At 42.6% G+C, this 22,763-nt stretch overlaps 1 protein-coding gene across 1 annotated transcript in view; it reads right to left on the reverse strand.

The window, feature by feature from the left end:
* Positions 1-19,854, reverse strand: part of WWOX (WW domain containing oxidoreductase) — a 922,226-nt gene extending 902,372 nt beyond the window's left edge. Inside the window, exons 1-4 of the mRNA XM_036440624.2 lie at positions 19,558-19,854; positions 14,179-14,243; positions 13,321-13,378; positions 11,509-11,687 (exon numbers count right to left, since the gene is read on the reverse strand). Coding sequence (XP_036296517.1) covers positions 11,509-11,687; positions 13,321-13,378; positions 14,179-14,243; positions 19,558-19,664 — 409 coding nt within the window. The 5' untranslated portion in view covers positions 19,665-19,854. The remainder of the gene's footprint in view (positions 1-11,508; positions 11,688-13,320; positions 13,379-14,178; positions 14,244-19,557) is intronic.
* Positions 19,855-22,763: the final 2,909 nt, after the last annotated feature.

Here is a 22,763-nt window from a genome sequence, read left to right on the forward strand (position 1 = left end):
CCTCTGCAGCCCAGCTGCTGGCTCCTAGGAGCCCCACTGGACGACACAGCCGTGCAGAAAAGCTGAAGGCACTAGAGCGAAAGATGGAAAAAGTTTTGAGATTTCATCCTCCCAGCCTTTGGCGGCTGATGCAGCAGAGTCTCTCCGTTTGAAAGAGATGGATTATTTTCATTCTTCCGCTTCGTGTGATCGCCAGGAAAGCCGTTTCCAGAATCAAGATGTCGCTGGCAATTTGGATGTCACATACACAAACAGGCACGGGGTTCATGCTTCCCATGTACATCCGTACTAGCTCTGCCGTGGACGCGGGGATAAGGGCCTGGCCAGTGGGAACGTGAGCCAGCCGGGACAAAATGTACTGGGCAAGAACTGACGTTTCCACCCGTGAAACCTCAGCACAATGACGACCGTGGCGTCTCTGCCTCTGAAGGTTTCCACCCCTAAGGATCTGGCTAGAGTCGCAGCCTGGCAACTCTGGATGGGACGGCATCCTTTCCATACGTCTAGTCATCACCACTGAATCAATTGCCTAATGCACAACAAAGTGACCTGACGCCAGCATATCCTGACAGAAAATACCTAGACAGAACCTCTTTGACTCTGCCCATTAGGGAGTAAAGGACTCTCTTCCTCTCTCCATCCTCTTCCTCCTTTCTGACAACTGTTGGGTTATTTTTCCCCAACTGCAAGCAATCACAGTACCCTCTCCAAGGCTGCATTCACACGCTGTGCTTTAGTTGATCCTTACGAAATGGTGAAAGAAATTATGATTCTCTGGGTTGGACAGATAAGGAGAGGAAGGCTCAAAATAGTTAAGTGACTTGCCTTAGGTCACGTAAGTTAATGACACTCTGTCTCATAGCCCCGTCTTCTAACAAGCCCCAATGGTCTCCAATAAAACTCGTCATATCTTTGCAAGTGCTGATAAGATTCTGTCCAATGACACATTCTTTGGCGTGATCAAGAAAAATTGGACAGCCAAGTTGGACACTGATGCTTAATGTCCCGGGCAGTCCTATAAACCACCCTAAACTCAAGGGAGCGTGTGCTCTGATGCCACACGCTCACAATAAAGATGTTACTAGGATGCATTTGTTTAAGATATAATAGTTTTCCTCCCACTTTCCCCCCATCCTCAGGTTTAACTCTTTTTTTCTTTCGACTGCCACAAAATTAACCTTGTCCCTTTTTTTTCTTTCTACTGAGTCTTTTTTTTTTTTTTTTTTACAAGACGCTACTATCTAAACTCCAAACAAAACAAAAAAGTCTAAAATGTTTCCTTTCCTACTAAAGACAAGTCAATGCCTAAAACAGTGATTTCAAAAGGTCATTTTAGGACACACTCACAGATATTAGGGCAGCCTTTGGCGGATCCAAGAACCAGGAAGCTAGGAAAACACCAAACTAACTTTCAGTAACCAGATAGCCTGGCCTCCTGTCCCTAACATGACAACACCTTATTAAGTGCCTGCAATGTTGAGCAGGCAGTCTCCTGGGCACCCTGGAGTTCCCATCTTTGCAGAGCAGAAATATCATCCATGTTTCCCAGATGTGGGACCGCAGCTCAGAGAAGGAAGGTAACTTGCCCCAAGCCACTCAGAGGGGACGTGGTGAGGCCAGGTTTCAAAACTAGGTCACGTCTGCTTCCTGAGTCAGTATTCCCTCTCCTGCACCGTGCCGCCTCCCCAGACAGAAACCCGCCACCTATCAAGCTTCCCCTGACTGTCAGCAGAGCTATTTTCAGCCGTGGTACAATTTCACCACGCAGGAGCCAGGCTCCTCAAATGAGGTAATGCGTAGGAAAGCTCTGAAGAGTGGTGATGGCCATTAATAGACAATCTGGGGAAATCTGCAAAACCAAAATAACCAAATGCCACTTATTGTGTTATCTCAGGACAATCCATCATTGCAAGCTGACCTACTGTGTGTGTTTTCTGGGTGCTTCCTCCTTCAATGCAGGCACTAAGCAGCAGTGCCCATGATCTACCTGAGGGTGTAGCCGGCGTGATAGATGAGACTTCTATGCTTAAAAGTTTTTAGTGGAGCAGACGGGGAAGGTGGGCCAACTTCTTCCTAATGAATTTTCTCTCGATCACAAGATTGAATATGTACTTAAAGTAATAGACACTTGGAGATAAATTAACTTCTAAGAGAAAGGAACATTTTGAAAATTAAATTATGACATGAATCAGGCAATCAATTAGCAATCAATACATAGCCAATAGTTACTGCATGGAAGATGAACAGGCAATTCATAAGAGAGTAAATACAAATGGAGGAACGAAGGGAGAGCTGATCAATCTCACGAACAATCAAGAGACATGAAAATTAAAGTGATACTTTTTAAAAATGTTTTAATTGCCTAGGTTGGCAAGGATGCGAGGCATTCCATTGGTATAAGCTCCCAGGGGTGTGGTTGGACAAAAATCAGCCAAGATATTAAGGTTAGGAACAAATCCCCTGATTCAGCAACTCCACTTCCAGGAAATAAAACTATAGAATAGTCACAGATATGTAAGAACACTTAACTGCAAAATGTTCATCTCCATTCTACCGATATCAAAATGTTGAAATCCACCCAAATGTGCCACAGTAAAAGACTGGATAGAAACATATCAGAAAATAATACTATGTAACTTCTTAAGAGGATGTAGAATAGTCAACAGCAGGGAAGAATGCTCCTGAACCACAGCAGAGTGGGAAAATCACAAAGGAAAAGAAAGGAAACCTGCTAAGAATCAAATATTCTAAATATTAAGTTATTTCTGGTTAGTATGTGACTTTCTTATTAGCCTTTATTTTTTACTTCTCTGAATTTTCTAAGGTTCCTATGAAAAAAATTAATGTTTCATAACAATAACATATAATTTTAAAATACGTTATGAGAAGGCATGTAAAGCTGGTCCGGCCTCACACCTGGCATAAACATGAACTTGACAAATGCTGGCTCCTGTTCCTCTGTAATTCTTCCTCTCCTCACTCCCCACCCCCCACCCATTTCACAGGAACACCAAAGGGGAACTGGGTAGCGAAAGTGTCTGTACTAATTCATGGCCGCCCAGCAGTTCAGAGATTACATCTGCCTCCCTCCCTACAGACACCACAACCAGCACACAGAGTGGCAGAGAGCGGGCTTTTACTGATGCTAAGGTAACTTTGCTGATTTCAGATTGGATGAGCTGCTTGGAAAGAGCTTGGTCAGGAGTGTGCACTATTCCTTGGAACAAGGAGGCAGCACATAGAACAAAGAGGGCCCCTGACATGTTGTCAGAAATCCTCTGCTCTAATTCTGCAGGCACCCATCCATCACTCAGGAGCTGTGTGATCTCGGCGTAAGATAGAATTGTAGCTTAAACTTCAGATTTTACATTCTGTAAAAAGAGCTAGCAGCAGAAAATGATCTTACAGTGATCAGTAAATACTAATTATTCCAGAATCATTAAGCAAATTTTAGAGGTAGGAATGATAAATGGAAAATGTTTTGTTAGTTTTAACTTGTTTCCACATGACAACACAAGAAACTTCTTTGGTTCTGATTTCATTTCTCTTTATATGAGATAATTTGTTAATATGCAAGGACTGGCTCTATCCACTTTGCTAGTTCCTTTGTAATTCTTACCCTCCTACCCCCCCACTCATCCATCCCTCCCCCAACCTAAGAAGAAATAGTATAACACTGGAATAACAACCCCCCACCCCCATCTCACCCTCATAAACTCTCTCCTTCTGTCTGGCACATGCACACAATGCTAGATCTCCTCTCGGGGTCCAGTGAGGAAACCTCGATTTGCTTTCAGAGATGGCACAATCTGAATATGGCTTCTAACAAGAAGGATCCAGAAAACCAAGTGCCACAGCCTGGTAAACAAATAACTCACAGATTAGAAAAAAATGAGATTCTAACCATGTCACCCAGATCATCAAAGAGGAGGCTACTCCCTGTTTACCTCATTTAGTTAGGCTTGTGTAGATAAAGACTGGCACTTCGTGAAAGGCAGGGTTTTTGGCAAAAGGAAGATAATGAATTTAGGCAAGAAACTCTAGCTTTGGATCAATCTACGGGAGCCCTTTATTTAAGAAATTTTTGCAAGAAGACCCTCCAATTTGCCCCGAAATGTTATTCTGCAAAAGGCTCAGGACTCACATATGAAGTCTGTGTATATGCTTCAGAAAGTGCAGGAAAGAATGTGGGCTGCATCACATCAAATAAGTGACCTTCAATTGTCAACACGTCTTTTACTATAAAATCTGTAATAATTCCCAGAATAACCATCTAATTTTAACAACTTTTATTTGATAAACAACAAATATATCTGTACAGGAATGACCAAAATTTCTTTACTCTGATTAAATAGTTTTGCAATATTACAAAAGTAAAGTCACAATGCTTTCAGGCCCTTTCATTTTCAAAAGAGAAAAAGTAGGCTGCTGAGAGAAAGAATAATATAAATAAATGTAATATGGTACAATGTATTCATTTTTTCCCCATATAAAATCTGAAAATAAGCAGTTTTATAAAGCCAAAAGTGTTTTCTTTTCTGGGCCAAATTTCTGTTTGAGAACTGAAGCTTGCAATTAATGGGCCGCCTCAAACTTCAGTTATGGAGCCAAGATAAAAATTACTCTCCTTAAGATCTTGTATGTGTAGAATAATGGCTATTTGGTTCAAATTAAGCATTTGGTTCAATGTGTCCTCTCTTACTTAAGAAATATATACTAAGCCCAAAAGGGCACATTTTCTTCTAAATCAAGAACATATCATTAATAAACAATCTAAATATAATAAATTATATAATACTGGGTGGTAAGGCCAGGTTGGCAGGGGCAGGGAAACTCCATATTCTTAGAAAAAAGTATAAGATCGCCAAGGCATTCTAAATGACCTTACACAGAGGCATCGGTATTTAAATATTTAAATTTCCACTTAGGAAAAAAAAATCACATTATTGATAGGATAGCACACTCAAAACCAATAATGTCATGAAAACACATGCCCTTGTGTAATTTGGCAGGAGAGGCTGCTCCCTCAATACAATAGACCTTTTTATTAAATGGATCTCTGCATCCTTGGCATTTTATGCCACAAAAACACCCAAAAACAAAAAAAAGGGGAGGTGAGAAATAAAAAGAAACAAACATGACACTAGTAACAGTCTTCAGTTTGAACTGTTTCACCAAGAAGTATAAGACCTAAAAGATATGTTAGGAAAGTAAGAGACATTATTTAACAAAAATGAAAGCAAGCCTGGCTGGAGAGGAGGAAAACTCCAGAGATGCTGCAGCTTTTGTGCGACTATACCAAAGGGCAACAGAGCCCTCTAGTGGAGAAAACATATAAGTAGATGGTTCTATTTCAGGTTAATTTACAGGGAAAATATGAAGAATCTTTTCTTTCATGATGACTATGTCATTGTATTACGTAAAAGCAAAAAATCATATTTAAACTAGGTATTATGTAAAATAATTTCCAAATTTTAAAACCTCATTTAACCCTTGTAATATCAATCGGGATAAAAATTATATTTTTAAAAAGATCCTCTTTAAATTAGGACTCTGAACAATTTTGTCCTTGAACAATAGCTTATATAACTCTCATCTGTTATGCTGGCATTATAACAAATAAATTAAAATCTGAAACTACATGCAAGTATGAAATTCAACTGATTTCATGAAACAAAAAGTTTCAATTGAGATCAGGTATATTATATAGACATTACTCTCTATATATTACTTATTAATATTTTTAAATAAGTTTTTAATGATTGTCCAAAGTATGAGATGAGGCTCATTAGAATACTTCAATAGGTCTTTTTAGAAAGCATATAAAGCTTCTCAAATACTCTGATCATGTTATTTCCATACATAGTCAATTTTCAAGAATAGCAAATACAAAACGGTTGCTTAATTCTTAAGATAATAAATCTCAATTTTCATGTACAATTGTTCAAGGACTTTTTCCAAGATAGTAAAAAATCTCAATAGTTACTCAGAACAAAACAATTTCGAAATAATTTTACTTGTAATAAACAGATATGTTTTAGCATAAAAGAAAAGTGGTCACAAATGTTTTTAATTTAAAATGGGACTTCAAATTACCAAAAGGTTAGATGATTATTATACAAAAATTGTCCTCTACTTAATGAGCAGCGGGTTCTTTAAAAGAAGATAAATGCCAAAATCCCACTGGTTTAAGTTTTGTTGACAATTGGAAAAGATACTGTAATCAGACATCTGAGATTCCCAAGTGTAAACGATTCCATACAGTGAAGACTTAACCAGGAAAAGGACTGTAAGTTAGCGCTAGCCTCAAATTCAAGGGATCTTTCGGAGAAACTGAAAGGCAAAGTTCAGTAACACAAGGCGTGGAAACGAAAACAAAGAACTGAAGGTATAAAGGGAACTACTTCATAATTGCTAAGTGTGGGTTTAAAAATCTTGGGAATACACTTTTTTACAGGAAAAGTAATTTTTTCCTATTACTACAGAACTGGTAGAATGTACACTAGATATGAATTCATCATGGTGATGATTTGCAGGATAAAAGAAGATGGCAAGCAGACCTCACACTGTAACTACAGCATGTGATTTAGGAACAAGACCCTGAGCTTTAACAAATGGGTTCTCTAAGCCCAAACCACCAATTTCAAAATTATACTATACAACATGTTGGGTTTCATGCATGGGAAATCTGGTACCTTCACTGAAGAGAATACATTTAGGGGTGACTTTGATAGTTCGCACATGGACTTTTTACCTCTCATACTATATAAATTTTGAAATTTAAGTATGTGTATGTATACCTATGCATATGTATGCATATATATGCACACATATTAGCATCCCTATAATAAACCTTAGGAAGGTGACTACATAGAAAAGTGAAGTGCCAGTCCTAAAATATCTTTTACTGGTATATACAAGGTGCCAAGATTGTATTTGTTCAAGGAGAAAAAAATTTTGTTCTTTTCAATGGATCCTCTGACTCAAACACCAAAACCAGCCCAGGCTCTTCCAGATTTAAAGCCACGACATTAGACATAGCCCCGTTATGAAGGCTGACCCTGCCTACACTCTGAAAGAGACTTAATAATCAGATTTTATCCACTACTGATGTAAGATTAACAATTAAGAAAGTTTTCTCATCCTTACCAATGAACATTAGACTGAAAATATCTCAATTGCTCATAATTAATAGTTTTAAAATGGATGTTTGACAAAACCTGGATTTCATGCCTTAAATATGATTATGATAATGAATGAGTTTCAGCAACTGTCCCCGCTAAGAAACAGTGAACAGGGCGGGCCTGTCCCACATTCAGGCATTTCATCAACCCCTCATTAGAAGGATCCTGCCTTCAATGGGCACATCAGCCCTCAGATTCAAGAAGGCAGCATTTTATATGAACTATTTATCTGCGGAGCCAAATTAGCTTGACTGACAGGTTATGTCTAGAAAAAGCAGCTACGGGATCTTCCAGGATGAGAAATTTCCTAGTCTAAAAAATTCTCTCTTGGGACTCTGCAATAATGCTTGTATGTAATGATCACCATGTTGAAGCCATTTCCATTCATTTGCACCCAATCAGAGTCCTCAAGCCCCTAACTCCAGACAGGGGTGAACCGCCTGGCCTTCCTGCTCAGTCCCAGGTGAGCACCAACAGAACACAGCTCCTCCCTTGCCTCTACTGGTTAGCAGCTGGGACTGCGGGGTCCGGGCCTCTTGGTCTAGCAGAAGCTTTAGGTGAAGAGATGACTTCCCCCTGGATACTGAGATGCTGAGCTCCACACAGAGAGGTCCACAAGCTACAGCTTTCAGCCTACAAAGGTCTCCGGGTTCAGAACGCTGGTTAAACAAAGGTCAAGGAGAGAAGAGTGTTAGTTTCTGAGGAGGCAACATCCTAAAGCTTGCAGCTCCCTAACTAGGGGGGAACAGACTTGGGGCAAGGGGTGCAGGACACTGGTGGGATGTCCCCAGCAGTTACATGCGATGTGTTGCCACAATCTTCCTCTTGGCCTGGGGACATCCCATGTATCTAAAATTTACCTAAAATGTGTCGGATTTAGAGACTGTTGGGGTGATTGTACTTTGAAAGGAATTAGATCACCTAATATAGGGGCTGGCAAACTTTTTCTGTAAAGAGCCAGTCAGTCACTATTTTAGACTTTGCGGACCGTATGGTCTCTGACATAATTACCAATCTCTGCTTGTAACATGTAAACAGCCACAGACAACATGGAAGTGAATGGGAATGGCTGTGTTCTAATGAAACTTGACTACCGGTAATAAAATCAAGCGGCGGGTCAGATTCAGCCCAGGGGCTGTAGTTTGCCAGCCCTGAATCCTCACAATTGAATCCAGTCAACAGAGTCTCCTGGCTATAAACTTCAAGTGTCAGAGCACTTGAAGTTATAATGTTTTATTCTGATGGCTCCTCAAAATCCTTCTCCTACCTTCCAGAGTCACCCTGATCTTTTTTTAGTGGAATTAACTAGGAGTCCCTCCCATTGCCTTAGTAAAGTCAAATATCAAAAATTCAAAATATGAATCTGTATCAGTTACAGCCGGGGAAGAAGCAGACAAGACAAAAATCTGCGTACAGGCCACTTGGAAGGGGCAGTGTCCTGGCACAATACAGAGTTCATGAAGGAAACTCTGATCAACAAGAGAGAGAACTTCAACAAACAGCAATTCCAACAAAGCAGTGCCTTCTGGGAAATTTTTTTTTTTTTTTAATCACTAGAAACACCAGAATTGTAAAGAAAATGAGGTTACCTATGTTGTCATTCACAGAGTCACCACTCTGCAAATAAATACTACTGGTGTGTTTTGTTCCAGCCCACCCTGCCTCAGGGAGAAGACATGCACAGCTCGGACGTAGAAAACAGGCTTCCCCGAGCGGCTAAGGAAAGCTCTGATGAGAGATGACTCTTGAATGCCCAGAAATCTTGGAAATGAAGATGCCCGATTCCCTCTGCATTCAGCTATTTGATTTGGCATGGGCAGAAATAAAGTGGTGATAGCAATTTGTAAATTGGCCTACTTCACAGTGCGGCAGGAGGAAGGACTTTATCTAGAAGCCGCAGCCTACTTGGGCAAGGACACTTTCTAAGACAGCCATGTGGGACATAAAGGCTAACTCAGCAGCGACGAAAGCCCTGTGCCTGTCTTCAGCCTCTTTTCTTTAAGCCTGATACCACCACTGCGGCAGAGTGAAAGTAATTTGCAAGGATTTGATTGCCTGGAATGCTCAGTACAATATTATTTTAAAAATTAAGAATGAAAACCTTCAGCACTCACCTCGATTTATGCTTCTGAAGAGTGGAGAAGGGAATGGCAGTGTTAAAGGTGATTTCTGAGGGAAGGGTGGAGCTGGGGAAATAGCAGCCGTGACTGAACAGAGAGCGCTGGTGTACCTACGACCTTCCCTAACATCCCTTCCTTTCTCCCGGAGCTTCACAGCTGGCCACCATATCTGTCAGGACCACAGACGCCCGCTTGCAGTGTCCACAGAATGGGTTACGGACATCAAGAAAGAATGGGCACATCAGTCTTCAAAGGGACATGGGAGCTGTGAGGAGGCACAGGGTCCAGGATTTTCCTCAAAGAGGTTCGAGGTCCCTTCTGATCAACACCACACTTATCCCCCTGCTTAGATTCTCCTCCTCCTCTTCAATAATGATTAAACATCCAACTCAACATCGCTCTTTGTATGAACTTACTCGATTAGTCCAGGATTACAATGTCATAAGCCTGATGCAAATCCCTGACAGAGCATTAGCCATATCAGAAGTTCTATTACAAAACATCAGACAAAGTATAAACACTCATGCCAAAAATCAGCAGTAATCACCCATCTAACTAAACAAAAAGCAGACTAGGCAGAAGAGTGTAAGAATGAAACCTCTTAGTCAATTTTCTGGTTAACTAAGTGTTAAATAAAAAGGTTTTTTTTTTTTACTGAAGTGCTTGTTTTTTCTTAATTTTGCTACATGAATTGATTCGACATCACCCTCACATAACAGTAGTCAGTGCAATAAACACAATGTATTTTTTCTTCGATGACTGAGGATCTAGCCATTATTTTTAATACAGTGTCATCAGTTTGATTACCAATGATAACTATATAGAACTCATCCCAAAACAAACTCAGAAAATTGCGCTGAACATATTCTGAGCCCAGGGTAAGGCCTGCGATTTGATTTTAAATAAATTCTTTCAAATAAACAAACTCCATTTGCTTCTTTGCCTTCACAGACAAGTGCAGTCACAAGTTCTGCTCAGAGACTGTAGCTCATTAGAGTGTAGACCCTGCACAATAACTAATCCTCTAACTCGTGTTTTCACATCCTGAGTGTGAGCTGATGATGCTAGGGAATGGTTCTGGGGTTCAAGAAGGGGTTACTGAAAATAAAGAAAGAAGAAGGAGAGAGCAGGACATGAACAAAGGGGTAAGAAAGAGAAGATCGACAAGGGAGGGGCTTTGGACGTAGGAGTGATCAAAGGACAGAGAGAAAGAACCTGCCAGAAGACAGCTGAGTGCAATCCCACTTTTTTGTCTCCATAAATTAAGATGCATATCCTTACTCTGAGCAGTTGGTTCTTACAGATCCTGATATTGATGTAAATGGCCAAAGACAAAGTAGGAGTGAAATCCTATGGAGAGTTACTGTACAAGCATCTGCTTTGCTGCTACTTCCCTAACGGCCCATGATGCTAAGGGCAGAACACCCCTTCAGCCACCAACCTCATGATGGTCACTGTGGTTAAACACCAGCAATTAGGAGGGTTCATTTACAGGTTAAGACATGCACTAATTGTCCAACTTTATAAAGAAATGACATCCTTGACCCAAAGAAAAATTATATTCTCAATGATCAACTGAAACCTGCAGTATCCTTAGTAACAAAATCATAATACATCATTGTTCCTCATTATTCCACTAACCCCGTGGTCGGCAAACTGCAGCTCGCGAGCCACATGCGGCTCTTTGGCCCCTTGAGTATGGCTCTTCCACAAAATACCACGGCCTGGGCGAATCTATTTTGAAGAAGTGGCATTAGAAGAAGTTTAAGTTTAAAAACTTTGGCTATCAAAAGAAATTTCAATCGTTGTACTGTTGATATTTGGCTCTGTTGACTAATGAGTTTGCCAACCACTGCACTAGCCAATCAATTTCAGTTTCAACAACTCAAGTAATTGGAATATGTCCGTACCCCACACAGACCAGGCCAGAAACTCTCAGGGGGAGACTGTTGTCTCTAACCATTGAACACCAAACTAGCCACGATCTTTGGCTGAGTGTGCATCTTTCACAGAAGACAAGGTCAGCCCCTTCATAGCCTTTCGTGGTAACACTGGGACTTTAAAAGAGAGCAGGATTTTAACTAAGCAATAGCTGAAATGCTATAGATACATTTTTAAATTATAGAATCACTATGTAAGATTTCATTAAAGCAATAATAATAATAATAATAATAATAATAAACAACTGTAAATTAGTGGCCTACCTATTCCTGAGTTAGCTCCAGTAACTACAACCACTTTGCCAGTGAAGTCCCGACCCTGGAGTATTTCCATGGCTGTGGTGCTGCCATCGTATCTCTGTCTGTTGGTTGGCTTTGTAGGATTATCATCCACAGTAAATGCCAATCTTGGGTCCAAATAGGTAGTTCTTTTATTTATATGGCTGCAAAGAAAGGGAGAAAGCAGTGACCCCACAGCAGTGAACACAGGCATTTGTAAGTGTAAGATAACGTTACAGTTTAGGCTAAAAAAAACCCATTCTTCATGTTCTAAGACGGCTTATTCTTAAGCTCAAAAAGAACTGAAGTCCATGTAGTCTATCTTCTGGCCTCAAGAACAACTACATCCCTGCTGGAAAGAGAGTGATCTACTCCTTTCTTTCAGAACTGCCTATAAAATATGCTGTAACACACACTATGCATTGCCTTGTACCCTTAAAATCTCAAGAGAAGAAGGCATTAGGTTTGTTTTTAATTCATGTAAATGTGGCTATAAGATCTGTCAGTCACTCTTTTTAGTAGATTTCAATTAAATCTTTTGGCCCTGTGCAAGGGCCTAAGGAGATTGGCAGAGAAATAGAAAACACAAAATGGTAAGTCTCAACAGTAAACGTGAAACTGATCAACTACTAAATTTCTAAAGATTTTCCTTTTAAGACTGTAATCATGATTCCTACCAGCACTCTAATTTTGATTTGGAATTGATCTCAATATTGTAGAAACAATATTAAAATATATTTGGGACACGTGGATTAACAGGTTACTCCTTATGTAAAGTATTTAATGCATTTTAAATTCTTGGGATTTGAGCTAAAGACCCCCAAAACTGTAAAAACTAGCAAGAACTTTCAGAAAGAGATGAGATTTCATGATTTATAAAAGTAAATATAGTTTTATAACTATACTTATCATCCTATAAATACTAAGGCCCAAGAACAATCCAACTTTCATTGTAATTATAGCCATAGCTGCCAGGTAAGCGTTTGCACTCCAATGTTGCATGCAGACAGCAGAGCGGTGCTATGCTGGACCCAGTTCACATGGGCTTGCAAGAGCCCAATGTGCATAAATCTCTCTCCCCAGCTCCTCGGTGACTTCAACTGGGGAGCTTGCACCAGGCTGCGGTGAAAGTAGTTACACCGTGGTAACAAATCTGGACTTTCCCGCCAGAGAGCTGTGTTAACATGAGCCAGCACACCACTCCGGCAGCCCCAGGGAGGTAAGATGACCAGCCAGGGCAGCCCAGGCCGGCTCGCCTCCCTTGGGGCACTGTGGGGATTGAATGAGCCACTACTACAGGTATAAGGTGACGAGAATCACGCCTGGCTCACACAATGTGCTAGATCCCGGTGGTTACTGCTATTGTTTGTTATGGGAATTTACTCTAAAGAGAGTTTTACAGATAAGAAATGTGCAAAACATTATTTATAGGTACAGCTGTCCAGTAATAGGAATTGAACAACACCACTGCCCACTCTCTCTACAAAATAATACTCTATAGCCATTAAACATTTTCTTGAAAAATATATAAGGATATGTGAGAATGCTCACAAATACATTACATGGAAAAACAGGCTACTAAGCAGTTCACAAAGTACATTTCCTTTTTTTTTTTTTTTAACTGTGTGTATATAAAACAGAACGGATGAATAAATGCAAAAATTGTAAAAGTAGTTATTCCTGTTAAGATTACATCATATACTGTGCCATATTTTTCTACAGTCAATGTATATTATTTTTATGATAAAAATATTTAAAAGTAAAATGGCTGAAAACAGTTACTATGTAGACACTTACTCGACAAAATACACTTGTCCATTCTCATCCGTTTCCTGCTCCCATCCATATGGCAAATCTGAAACACAGGAAAGACTGAGGTCTACACGAGGTAGGGGTGGGGTGAACTGGGCAGGGTACTCCTGGTCCGGAGAGAGGCCGTGCCCCTGAAGCCTATGCCATCAGGCCACACCTGGGTCACGTGTTCCCATTGTGGCAGATGCTGAAGGTTCAACTGCCCAAAGGGACTCCACGTTTCTGCCTCTGGCTCAGAAATGAAACTCTTAAACTCTCCACTCAGCTTCAGCTCCTGCTTTTGATGAGGACTTTACTGGGTGCTCCAGTCAATGTGAATTCTCCCTTGAATGAATTCGCAGAATGTACCTTATTCAATATAAATATGAGTTCCATTGTTTTTTCCATCGGTACATACTATCTCTTCAACTAGACCTTCTTATACCTCTATTCCGTGGGTGACACTCTTCTTCAAAAGCACCCGTAAGTCATGGCGATCTCGATGGAATCCCATCAAACACTGGTATATTTAATTCCACAACAGGCACCAAGAACAAGTTTACAACCAGTGCAGCTACAAGAAAATCTAATAAACTGTGAGTCAAAGGCCTCTACTGTTGTTATGCTTTTTAATTTCAGTCCGGAAAGAAATCATCCTCACCACTCCACCCAAGGACCTCATCACCTCCTTCTGCCAAGTCCCACAAGCTCCTGGGAGTGCGAGTCCAGCTCCTGCTGGCTCGCTATCAGAGGACCTTCCCAGAATGACACAGTGTCCTGTCACCTCCCAGCCCGGGATGTTCTCTTATCTAATTAAAGCTTTACATACAAAGGGCTTTGCTTTATGACCTCAAAAATACAAACCTCCTGCTATTCGTTTTCTTTTTCCAGTTTTCGGATGTTCCCATTGGGTCTTCTCTTCAGTGTGACTATTAAAAAATTTCACAAAACAACAATAAGTAAAAGTTATACTTCTATTGGGTCGGCAACTAAGTAATTGCGGATTTTTAAAAGAAAATCAAAGACAATTTTTTCATGGAACTAAATAACTTTATTCTGTAATGTATTGCCCATTTTGATCAATGACCTTTTGCCATCTTTCAGGCAGCATCATAATTCCACGTTCAAAAAACTTCTGGTTTTTATTAGCAAAAAACTGAATCAGGTACGATTTGACATCATCATCATTATTGAATTTTTACCATTCAAGGAGTTTTGTAAAGATCGAAACAAAAAGTAATCAGATGGTGCAAGGTCAGGACTATATGGTGGATGTGGCAAAACATCCCAACCAAGCTCCATTAATTTTTGCCAAGTGACCAAAGATGTGTGTGGCCTTGCATTGTCATGATGGAATACAACACCTTTTCGATTTGTCAATTCGGGCCGCTTTTCTTCAACTGCATTGTTTAATTTCGTTAGTTGTTCAATGTAGACATCAGAATTGATCGTTCGGTTGGGTGGTAAGAGTTCAAAGTAGACAATTCCTTTGTAATCCCACCAAACTGATAACAAAACCTTCTTTTGATGAATATCAGCTTTTGATGTTGTTTGAGTTGGTTCACCTGAACTGCTCCACGATCTTTTCCGCTTGATATTGTTGTAAACAACCCATTTTTCATCGCCAGTTATCAGTCGTTTTAAAAATGGATCATTTTCATTACGTTTCTTTAGCAAATTGCAGCTGCTAATGCGTTGCGTTAACTGTGATTCTTTCAGTTCGTGAGGAACCCATGTATCGAGTTTTTGAACATAGCCAAGTTGTTTTAAGTGATTTTCAATGCATGTATGTGATACATGAAGCTTCTCTGCAATCTCACGTGTTGTACTGTGACAGTCCGAGTTGATTATTGCTTTGATTAGGGCGTCATCAACTTCAACTGGATGACCAGAGCGTTTTTCATCTTTGAGTGAAAAATCACCAGAACGAAATTTGGCAAACCAATTTTGACACTGCCGTTCTTTTAAGGCTTCGTCACCATAAACAGCACATAACTTTTTATGAGCTTGCGATGATTAATTCATTGCATTAAATTTTTTCTCTCCCAGATAATACTACCTCTTGAGAGCAGGAAATTTACATTCAGGAAGAAATAGAACATAAATGTTACTGTTTGCATCAAGTCAAATTCCCTAGATTGGGAGAAGCATCGACCTGTGGAAATGTCCTGAAAGCCTGCCTTACACACTGGCTGGAGGGCAGGGGAGGGAAGCAGGGAGGGAGGGAGGGAAGGAGAGAGGAAGAGAAGGAGGAAATGGGAAGGAGGGAGGGAGGGAGGACCACAACTTCAGTGTTAGGAAGCCAGCTCAGTCACTCCAAGTATCTAGAGAGGAGTTTTGTTTTAGATTTGTTTTAGTTTTATTCCAGAGTAGATTGACAAACTTCAATCAAATCCATAACGCTGATATTTAGATACTTAGATATAATTGTAATCTCCTTAATGTTTATTCTTCTCACAGATATAATTTCAAAGTGTTTTTTAACTACTGATTCCTAATTGCTCCTAAGAGGTAATTAAGAGTGCATGGGTCACCGAGCTGTGTGCCTTAGGTCAGAGTTACTCAGCCTCGGGGCCTCAACTTCCCCATCAACGAGAAATGGAAATAATCCCAGCACTGAGCTCTGGGGAATGTTATACTGCATACAAAGGGTTAAACACAGTACCTGGCATATCAGAAGCCCTCAAAAGTGTTAGCTACTATTTTAAACAAATCAAGTATATAAACTAGTCTGATCTCTGTGTCAAATTTAGCATTTCATCTCAGAAATGCACACAAAGTTATAATTAAAATCAAAAGCCAACAACAGACTACACACCTGTCATCAGGTGATAAAGTATAAAGGAAAACACAAAATTACTTAATCAGGGAAACAGATGGATGTTTCAAGAGTCAATCAAAGGGGAGGATGATTTCCTAAGTTCACATCCCCCTGCCAAAGGAGAAAATATTTAACATTAGAATATTCCTTCCCTATCACTTATTTGAAAGAGAATAAGTATGGAGAGCATGAACTTGCTGTAAAATTTTACAGGTCGAAAGCAAGTTCTTTTCAGGCCTTGTTGGTATAAAATCTGTGTGGCCGGTGCAGGGGCAGCATGGACTCTGGGCTCAGAGGCAGACCTGAGCTCCTGTGCCACCTGCATCTAGTCAGCCAGGCCCCCTGGCCACTCACTCATGTCAAGGAGACACCAGACCTGCAATATTGATTGGTGACTGATTAATCTAATGTACAAGCAAAGGGTATCAGTATCAAGGACCAGCTCCTACTTGTCTATACATGAGCATCATCAAATCCTACTTGCAAAAACGGAAGCCCGGACTCCCTGGTAAGGATAACCTGCCCCTTGCTGACAAGACCCCTGCTTCTTGCAAACTAAGGTAACAGTAATCAGATAAACCAAACACTGGCCACAATATAAAACCTTTCTGCTCTTGGCTTTGCCTGCCTCATGCTTCTTTGGGGAAATTTACAGATGGGATCGCATTTTCCTTTGTCTGACATTAAATGAGCCTGGAACCCGGCACTAAAGCATCTGCCCTCGGGAGAGGAATGCTGACACTCTGTGGCATCCAGATGACCCCTCAGGCACCCAGCCCCACCTGGCTGATAGGAGGTGCTCAAATGTAAGCATGTGGAACGAACAAAGGCTTTCCCAAGAAGGTGAAACATTCACTCAAAACACCGTTTTTCTCCTATCCTGAGAAATATTTTTAAAAAATAAAATAAACATTGTCATGCCATCTTCTCCACTGTGACAGAAAATGCCTAAGCCAGGGCTTCTGACACTCACACTCCGGCCACGTGGGCTGGATGGCTCTTTGCTGTGGGGCCGTCCCGTGCATTGTGGGATGATTAGCAGCTTCCCTGGTCTCCACCCACTAGATGCCAATACACCCTCCCAGTAAGTGTGAAAACATCAACTGTCTCCACACACCGCCAACCCGTCCCTGCCGGGCACAGTGACCCGTGGGAGGACCCTGGGCCCAGCTGAGGTGAAGACAGTGTGGCTTTGGTGGTGAGGGTTCCAGAGCCGGATGCCCATGTGTTCTGGCTCTCCCATGCACCAGCCGCACGCCCGTGGAGGGTAGTTAGCCTTCCTGTGCCTTATTTCCGCATCAGTAAGATGAGGACAATAGCAGCACCCACTTCTTGAGGTTAAAGTAAACAGAATGAGTTAACCCCTATGAGCCATACCTTTCACATAGAAGTATTAAATTAATACTTACATATAAAAATTAAAGTGTTCTTTTAAACGATAACCTAAAGTGACTTTTTAATGCCCAAAAAAACTATGACACATGTTATCTTATTCTCCCTTAAACAGAAGCCCTCTCTTATTTTTCTTTCATTAAGCTTTTTTGTCATTTAAAAAGATAATTAACAGTTATCTTTAGATATTGCATGGCCCTGTTGCAATGGGAGGAAGACAGTTGGGAAACAGGAACTACCTGAAGGGCAGGCTCCTATGAGCCCATTAGTGAAGGCTCCCAAACCCCAGGAGAAAGACAAGTGACCCAGAGTTCCGAGGGGAAATAAGAGTCAGGATACTTGCAGGTCAGGAGAGATCAAGGGGACTGCTGGGAATCCAGGGGTAGGACTGGTCCGAGACATCCTTCAGCCCTGAGAGCCAAGGAACAGAGGGCTAGAAAGAGGTTCTGGAGAGAAGGGTCCCCCAGCTGGGAGCCAGCCATGCCTGGTCACCAGTCAGGATAAGCACTGGGGCCAGACTGGCCAGTGGGAGACCTAAAACAATGGTGGGGGCTAGGGGTGGCTTTTCAGAGAACACGTAGTTGTTCCCTGAGGCCCCCCGCCATGGGCTCCCGGATGCTCTCAGAGGAGCCGGCTGGCAGGTACAGATCATATTTCATGAAAGAAGAGCCCCAAGTCCAGACACCGGATGCCATGTAGAAAGGAAGCAAGTGGGAAAGGCCACAGGGAAAGGGGCAAGGGGACAAGGCAGGGTGAGCACATGGGGAACCTGCAGACCTAACACCGGGCTCCAGGCAAACCAGAAGGGAAGCCAGGAACCTGAGGGAAGGGGCCAGGACTGGGACAGGCCCCACAGAAGAGCAGGAGGAGGGCTGGAAGGCAGGAAGCGGTTGTGTGCATCTTTTCCGTCCCAGGGCCTACTCCACCGCCTCCCTACGGGGGCCCACGGTAAACCCTCACTTCATGAGTTACTGTATTCCTTCCCCGTGGATTTACTCTACAGCGCTGAGCACGGGGGATACCGAGGTAAACCAGAAAAGGCCCCTGCCCTCGGCAAGTTTACAGTCTAGGGAGGGAGACAGAGCCACGCTGGACAATGCTAAGTGCCAGGAGGCAGAGATCAAGGTGCTGGGAGGAGTGTACCGGGTGGGACAAAAGCAGAAGGGGCCTAGGGCAGTGCAGTAAGCAGAGCTCTGAGGGATGTAAGGGCCCTTGAGGAAAAGGCACAGGGAACAGCAAGTGCTCCTTCAGGAGCTGCCTATGACTCCCTGCTGCTGAACTGTCCCTTCCGTTCTCCAGAGCAGAAATCATCTTTCTGAAGGCACTAGCCCGGTGGTACCACTTTCTGGCTTCAATCCCTCTGCGCTAAGTGCTTTATGTACACTGCCTGAACTAAAACTCTCCTATAAACCCATTTTACGGATGAAAACACTGTAACTGAGAGTTCTGTCAATAGCCCAAGGTCGTACATACAGTAAGTGTAGGGAGAAAGGGTCTGCTAGTGTTTCTAAAACTTTCCCGTGCAACTATAATGAAGCTATATTAGCTATAGTATATGTGCATACACACATGTGTACACATATACATAGATATAGTAGGACAGCTGTTAAAAACGCACACTGCTAGATCCCCACCCCAGACCCCTGAGGGGAGAGATGGACACCTACATTTTTTTTTATTGTTCTGGGGGGAGGAGGGTGGATCAGGCCCTTTGCCATCATTGCACTGTGCGGCGCTGCTTCCTGAGCAGCAGAGGGCGCTCCAGGCCGCCCCCGGGTGACCACAGCTCAACCCAGGCCCCAGAGAGAGGAGGGTCCCTTCTCAGGAGCCTGGACGCTCGCTGCTCAATGCCACTGCCACTTCGCCCGACCTCACCGAGCTGGAACGCAGACGGTTCCCCACCCCGCGCAGGCGGGGTTCGAGGGCAGCCGCGTCCGGGGCCCGTGAGGCCGGCAGGTTCCAGGTGCGTCCCACTGCAGGTGCCTCCCAGGCCTGGCGGGCCCCCGGCGGCTCCCCTGCAGCCCTCTTACTTGGCATAGTACACCCAGCCGTCCTTGGTGGTTCTCTGCTCCCAGCCCAGGGGCAACTCGTCCTCGCTGTCCGTGTCGTCCAGGCCCGCATAGCGCAGGGCTGCCATGGCGGAGCTGGGTCACCCGTGCAATCAGCCGCCCGCTACCGGGACTCACGCCCAGAAACTCCCGCTTCAACCGAGCACCGCGCGCGTCCAGACCCCAAACGCTCGCGCCTGCGTACTGCGCCGCCCAGAGTCGCTCAGCCGATCCGGTAGCTGGAATCCAGTTTCCGAAATTTACTTTGCTGGCAGGGTAAAAGGGGCGGGGCCTGAGAAGAACGGTAGTAAGAGTGTCGAGGAGATGGCACTACCGCTCAGCTGGAAGTAAAATCTGGAGAAGTTCCAGGACTGTGGGAATGGAGCTGAGCCTCGTTATCAGTCCGGCCGCAGGGAAGGGGAGAGGACATCCAATTAGGGCCCAGGACTTCGCACATTGCTGGGCGACCCGTAACCACGTCCGCATTATCCTGACCAATCCTAGAGGTGCTCTTGCAAGTGGGCATCCTGGGAAATGTAGTTCAGGCCCAGTCAGACTACAGCGGAGCAGAAAGGGTGGCTCAATGCTGATATTATGGAGTCTCGCCTGTTCTTGTTTTAAGACCTTTGAAAGAGTGAATCTTCCTGCTCAGAAAGCTTCCAGCGCTTTCCATCACCCAGGCTGATTCACAAAGTTATTTATGCCTGTGTAAACACAATATTATAAAACTTGAGGACTGTTAAAAATTCACATTCACTCATCTGATTAACCAGTCTTGCAGAAAACTCTTACAGCCAGAGCATGGTTCTGTTAATTTTTTTTTAAAAAAGGGCTAACGTTTCAGAATTATTTATCTGCCCTGATCCGTTTGGCTCAGTGGAATCAAGGGTCCCAGGTTCGATTCTGGTCAAGTGCATGTACCTTGGTTGCAGGCACATCCCCAGTAAGGGTGTGAAGGGAGCAGCTGATCCACGTTTCTCTCTCATGGATGTTTCTAACTCTTTCTCCCTCTCACTTCCTCTCCGTAAAAAATCAATAAAATATATATTTTTAAAAAGAATTATCTGCATAAGCCGGACTAAATAGAGCACCACATCTTATGCTTCTATCACTAGCAGTTAGTAAAATGCCTAGACCAGGAGTGGAGAACCTCAGGCCTGCGGGCAGTGTAAGGCCTAGGGAAATAATTTGGTCTGGCCCTGTCAATTCATTAGGGTGAGTTAATTAAATGTTGACCGAATATAGTAGGCTAATTTTTTTAATTGATAATTCTGTAGGTTCGGGAATTATCAAATGGCTCTTGGCAGAAAAAAGGTTCCCCACTCCTGGCCTAGACCTGGGTCAGCAAACTTTGGCTTGCGAGACACATGCGGCTCTTTGGCCCCTTGAGTGTGGCTCTTCCACAAAATACCATGGCCTGGGAGAGTCTATTTTGAAGAAGTGGGGTTAAAAGAAGTTTAAGTTTAAAAAATTTGGCTCTCAAAAGAAATTTTGATCGTTGTACTGTTGATATTTGGCTCTGTTGACTGATGAGTTTGCCGACCACTGGTAGACCAACAGGTTTATTAAGTGAAATGAACAGACGAATGAATGAATGTGATTCCTTAGGTTTGGCCTTCTATAAACCTAATTTGAAACAAAATTTCAAATTTACAAAGTGGATGTTCTGAAATCCTCCTGGAGTACTTATAAGTATCCTTTAATGTCCTGTGTCAAAAACCAGAAGCATATCTTCAACTTGATCTCACCCAAGGCATTTTCCAGAACATTCCCTCTTTGGATCTTGCTACACAGGCCAGCATTACAAGGAAATCTACTGACCATGATTTCTCTGGCCTACATCACCAGAGGAGTGCAAGTCTCCTTCAAAAGAACTACCTATTTTAACGGAGAGGGTGGTGATCAGTCTTGCTTTTAGTTTTCTTCAAGTCCTAAAACTGATATTCTTTGTGGTTCTTGATTTACATACTCTTTAGAAGACTCACTTTACTTTGAAAAAAAACAAAAGCTAACTTAATGAAAGCATGTTTTCATTTTAACAGGTCCTCTATCTCACCTCAGACCTACAGAAACATCACTCTTTCCAAATATGCGAGCATTTAAATAAGCTACCATTAAATTGCTGCTCTTTTGCTCATCCCAATTTAACCCCTTGCCCCTGTCACCCAAGCCAATTTATTCCTTTGGTAGATATGAATAGGAAATTAAGTGACAAAGTCTCCAAATAATAAGGGGGAGGAGGGTGAATGGAGTCAAACTGATTAGCCTCAGTTTCTCTGCTTAGTTTCTCAAGGACTGATTCCTTAGATTTTTATTTTGAGTTACCCTCACCAGAACCTCTACTGGCACCTATTGCCTGTGTCTTGGCACAAAGGTAGGGTTAGAATATGGTAGGGGTGTCGAACTCAATCAGAGAAGGGGCCAAAATCTAAAATCCAGCCTAAATCGCGGGCCGAATGATTTACTGAACAGTCATAAACTGTCATTGTGATGGAAACGCAGCGGAGTGCAGTGATGACAGCGTGGTTCGGGCCACTTTGCAAAGCCTGGCGGGACGGATTTGGCCCGCGGGCCTTGTGTTTGACACATGTGGAATATGGTATCTTCCCCACAATGGGTAGTGGTCCACATGGTAGAATTCTCAACTTTTGGTCCAACCCTCTTCTCTTCCCACCACTTTAACTGTTCCCTCTCTGCTTCTCCTGCCATGGACACCAGAGTTCTCAAACCTCGGCACTCGTGACGTTTAGGGTCAGGTAAGTCTTTGTTCTGGGGCACTTTCCTGTGCAGTGGAGGATATTTAGTAGCATCCCTGGCCTCCATTCACTAGATACCAGTATGTCTCCCTTCCCACAGCTGTAACAACCAAAAATGTCTCCAAACATTGACCATTGTTCCCCCTGTTGAGAACCACTTATCTACACTGACAATTAATCAGGAAATTACTAACTCGTAAATCAAGTATTGAAAAGCCCATTTTTGGCCAGAGATTCATAGGTGGTACTCACACACTGCTGGTTCTGATTGCTGAGTTCTCCAGCCTTGTCTGAGAGCACCTGCTACTCCAATTCCTTGTTCATCAGATGAGAGACATGAACTGACAAAAGTCTGGCTGGGTGGCCCAGACACCAATAATAGTCCCAAATGGTTGTAATAACCTCAGTTGATCCCTCTCTTCCCATGCCTTG

Source organism: Pipistrellus kuhlii, unplaced genomic scaffold, assembly GCF_014108245.1.
Source record: "Pipistrellus kuhlii isolate mPipKuh1 unplaced genomic scaffold, mPipKuh1.p scaffold_m20_p_17, whole genome shotgun sequence".
Taxonomy (NCBI): domain Eukaryota; kingdom Metazoa; phylum Chordata; class Mammalia; order Chiroptera; family Vespertilionidae; genus Pipistrellus; species Pipistrellus kuhlii.